Source organism: Alnus glutinosa, chromosome 11 (assembly GCF_958979055.1).
Source record: "Alnus glutinosa chromosome 11, dhAlnGlut1.1, whole genome shotgun sequence".
NCBI lineage: Eukaryota > Viridiplantae > Streptophyta > Magnoliopsida > Fagales > Betulaceae > Alnus > Alnus glutinosa.
The window spans coordinates 3,103,670-3,108,360 of record NC_084896.1 but is presented as its reverse complement, the minus strand read 5'-3'; the positions used below and the strand labels follow the sequence as shown (position 1 = coordinate 3,108,360).

The 4,691-nt window shown below is 39.3% G+C and overlaps 1 protein-coding gene across 1 annotated transcript; it reads left to right on the top strand.

Annotated features, from left to right (window-relative positions):
* The first annotated feature begins 190 nt into the window (after positions 1–190).
* LOC133881965 (uncharacterized) lies at positions 191–4,691 on the top strand. Its single transcript, XM_062321043.1, has 4 exons — positions 191–394; positions 2,251–2,456; positions 3,297–3,389; positions 3,956–4,691. Exons 2-4 carry the CDS (start codon positions 2,332–2,334, stop codon positions 4,488–4,490), a joined length of 753 nt encoding a protein of 250 aa, XP_062177027.1. The 5' UTR covers positions 191–394; positions 2,251–2,331; the 3' UTR covers positions 4,491–4,691.

The following is a 4,691-nucleotide window of genomic DNA, read 5'->3' as shown; positions in this document are numbered from 1 at the left end:
TACAAACCGAGTAGTTAAAATAACATTTACTTATATTTTATTTATTAAAAAATTTAATATACTGAATTAAAAGAATTTTGAATAAAAAAAATCAATAGTTTATTAGGAACAACGGGTTGACAATCCTAATTTAGGCATTTTCGGCCCCGGCCCCGACCCCGACCACGACCCCGGCCCAATAACTTATCTGAAATGCCGAGGTGAGGCCATAGCCTCCAACTTTTATAACCAGAAGCAGCTCTGGACGTAATTCCACAAACTACACCGTTTAGCGGCTAATCTTCCCCCCAAATCGCACCGTCACAGATACGCGTTGGTACATCTTCTTCATCCGCAGCTCTCGAAGCCGCAGCACCACCTGGACCCGTACTGAGCCATAGGCCCATAGCATCAGGTTCGTCCCCCTTATATTTTCTCAGATGCGCGAAAGTTTTAGGGTTAGGGCTAATTGTTACTTTTGTATGTTTTCGCATGTACATGTAACATGTACTTGGTTTGCGTGTATGGATTTTGAGAATTGGTTTGTGATTGTTTCCTATTCTTCCCTTTTGGTTTAGGGTTCATCTTTTGCGTGATTTTATTTGGTTGACGCTAGGTTGGGAGTTGTCACACGGCGAAGATTTTTATTGTGAGGGTTAATTTTGAAAAATAAAGAGATGGAAAAGAATTATTGATTTCTGTGTAAGCAAAGTGGATGATTCTGGAAGTATCCAACTGTTATGGGCCTAATAGTAGTTAAAGGTATTTTATTAACATGCGTTTATTAGGTGCTTAGTTATCTTATGTACTTGTCCTTGTTATCACGTGAAAGTGTCTTTAATTTAGTTAGAAAGTCATTGGTCTTCCATCTTACCTTCTGGTGTGGATGAGCGTGGGGTAGCAGTTGGGTCATTCCATGGAAAATGAGACACTTAATTGCAGTTAATGGTTAGGGATGGGTATGAAATGGCAGTGAAGGTGTTGGGTCACTTAAGTTAGTAGCAGTTATCAGTACATCATGTGTATTTAAGTCAGTCTATTTCTTAATGAAAAGGATCCAGAAAATTATATCAAAGTGTTCTGCTTCTACTAGCCGTGAGCTAGAGAGAGGAGGGATTGGCCCCTTGAAATGCCAAAGTGTTCTTTATTTACAAATTATAACCTATCAAATATCTAGGCTTTTTACACAGACTGATGTGAACGTGTTTCTGATTGCTCTGGAAGAAAACGCTGAAAAAATTAGTAGGGGTTGATTCTTGGTGGTGGTGAGAAGTGTGTTGAAAGAGGGACTTACTCTTTGGAACACTGAAGAGAGGGAAAGGGAGATTGTGGGGAATTTTTTTTTTTTTTTTTTAGTAGAGCACAATGGGTAATGTTAGTTTCACGCCAAAGTATTGAGTTTATTTTCTATATATAATTAAAGGTTTTGCGAGTTCTTTATGGGATCTGAATTGGCGTTGGTTGTATATGTTTTTATTGATGAATTTATTGTCATTAAAAGCTTAAGCGTATTGCAAATGGCGTCAGATTTTTTGAGTTCAAGATTTCTATATGCATGGGGAAATCCTCAGCATGACATCTGACATCCAACAAAAAATGCAGAAATGATGTAGAGCTGCCATAATGTACCATCTGGTTCCTATATTTGGATGGGGCACAGAGAGATTAGATTGGAGATATATCTCTCTTTTCTAATGGGTCATTTCAGTAATGTTGTACCTAGCTCATTGTGGAAACATCTTGTTCTCCCTCTGTATCTCCTATATTGAAAATGCTCCTTTGGAAATTATTTGAATTATCTACTGATGTTTTCCTATCATCTTGAGCTCATATTGTGGCCATACCTACAGTTGAATATTTTTCTCCATCATGTATGACGAGGAATTTGTCCCACTCTGTTCCTCTCTTTATTCTCTTCCCAAATGCTTTAGGCTATTATCTAAAGAACATCACCCGGTTAAGATAATTTCAAAAGAAGTTGGAGTCTGGATCCAGTTTATGTATCTTTATAAGGCTTGGTGTCAAATTGGGAATGTTGACCGTGTTGCAAGGGATGCTTGAATTTCTAATGAAGGATGTGGTTGAGGAGTTGCATTATCAATATCTGGGTGCCGAGTTAAGTGATATTTAGTTGCTATGAGATGGTTGCTTGTTGAAAATTTTGTATTCTTTGCTGTTGGGGTTTGGTGTTTTCTGTTTTGAAGGGGAAAGGAAGGGGTTCAGTTTGGACTCATGGATGTGATGTTGGGTATGTGGTTGTAATGTGGACAGGGAGGCAGCAGCTGTGTGGTGTTGTGGTGGTGGTATTTCTGCAGATCAGTGGTGGTAGGTATTTGAAGTATAATTTTGAAAATGAGTTCGGACAGCATGAGCAGAAGCAGGAGCAGGAGCAGGAGCCCACCGGATCGTAAGATCCGTTCTGATCGCTTTTCCTATCGTGATGCACCTAACAGGAGAGATTCACGTCGGGGTTTCAGGTTTTCTGACTTTGACCATTTATAAATTTTCTCTTTTTCAACATAATATGTGGGCTAGGGGGAAAAAAGTAAACTCTTAAGCTTCATTAGAGATGGTCCCCGAGTGTAATTATCATCATATTTGTGTTAAGGCTTATACTTTAATTTTTTCATGAGAACCTTGTTTGTATTAGATGATTTTGTGTCTGGATGATTATGTGCCTTTTGCTTTTTGGTTTTTGAACTGCTGTTCGGAAACAGTGTGATTTTCAAAAAGCAGTGTTAATCCTACTTATAGATCTCAATTCACGTGGTCAGATGAAGGTCATCTAGGCTGTAGAAATTCTTTTGTTCCCCCCATTGTGCTCCATAAAAACTGGTTTGAATGTTACATTTTGTATGTTAAGTTCATGTTGAACTCCTTGAAACTTTATTACACTGCTTAGAAATCTTTACAGAATTGCAGCTTGCGAGTAATATAGTTTTGTATTTTAATGCAGGTTCTTTGCATATTTTATGTAATTGTATATTTAGTTCTTCTTGTCTTGACAAGAACTTGCATAGGATATTAAGCCATTTTTTTCTGGTGTTTTGAGGTGTTTTTGTTGGATCAATATCAATTTGGAGAGACAAGTATATGGATTGCTTTTCATTTTCTATAGGCTCTATTTTCGAAAATTCCTGTCATGTATGAAACTGATATACTTTGTGCTCTCTCTCTCTCTCTCTCTCTCTCTCTCTGAACACACCAGAAACTCAGTAATATATTGGTTTGTTTTACTGAATATTTTTGATAAATTGTAGAACTTAACATGCCCTTGTTTTCTACTCAATGTTTACTGTATATGGTTTTGTTTTCAGCCGAGACGACCTTTGTAAGAATTGCAAACGTCCAGGTCATTATGCTAGAGAATGCCCCAATGTGGCAATTTGTCACAATTGCGGACTGCCCGGGTCAGTAAACTGATTTTTTGCTTTCTAATTGAAACATATATGTTCATCGAAGTTAAAGCTTGTCTACTTAATGATATTACTTTCTTTAAGTTCCCACTTTGTTGTTCAAGACTTTAGGAGATTATACATCATTGGAAAATAGATAGTTTATCCTTTTAGTCTAGCTTACATCCTGATTTCTTGTAAATTTGAGCCTCTCTGTTACTGCATCAAACACTTCCACCTCCCCATCCGCCTTGTATTTCAGTTGCTATTAATGCCTACACAACTACCTAAAACTACTATTTCACATTACCAAAAGCAGTACCAGCAAGCACAGCAATTGCTCTCCTCACACTGCATTTGAGGTACTATTGCTACGCTCAAAATTACCAACTCCTTTGCCACCCGAATTAGCACATCATCTATTCTATCTTCACGTTTTCTGTATTCTCCCTTAATCCACTATCACTGCCTAAACTAGTGATTCAATCAATTTGTAACACAATCAGTGGTGTTGCTCTCCCTCCTAATTTTTCTTTCTTAAATGAGACCTTGTCAATTCTGACATATTCTTGTCTGTATAGGCACATTGCTTCAGAATGCACCACAAAATCGCTGTGCTGGAACTGTCGAGAACCTGGTCACATGGCCAGCAACTGTCCCAATGAGGGCATCTGCCACACTTGCGGTAAGGCTGGACATCGGGCTAAAGAGTGCACGGCTCCCCCACTACCACCTGGGGACTTGAGGCTGTGCAACAACTGCTATAAGCAGGGTCATATTGCAGCTGACTGTACAAATGAAAAGGCATGTAACAATTGTAGGAAGACGGGCCACCTAGCACGTGACTGTCCAAATGATCCCATCTGCAACTTGTGCAATGTAGCTGGTCACGTGGCCAGACAGTGCCCAAAAACCAACACCATTGCAGAGCGGGGAGGTGGTGTTCGCAGTAGTGGTTACCGCGATGTTGTATGCAGAAGCTGCCAGCAGCCGGGTCATATGAGCAGGGATTGCATGGGCCCCTTGATGATCTGTCACAACTGTGGTGGACGGGGACATCTGGCATATGAGTGCCCTTCTGGCAGGTTTATGGATCGCTTTGCCAGGAGGTACTGATGGATGAGAGATCGTGTTCTCGGTGATTATTCTATTTATTATGCTTTTATCTCAAGCCTGTTTCTTATGATCAATTGAAGATAGATTTACCGGAGTGGATTTGAAACTCTATGGTAGGAATGTGTTGATTTAGTGTGCTTGTGCTTGAGTTGGGAATAGATTTGTCTATTAATAAAAGCTGTATGTCAATAGTGTTAGCCT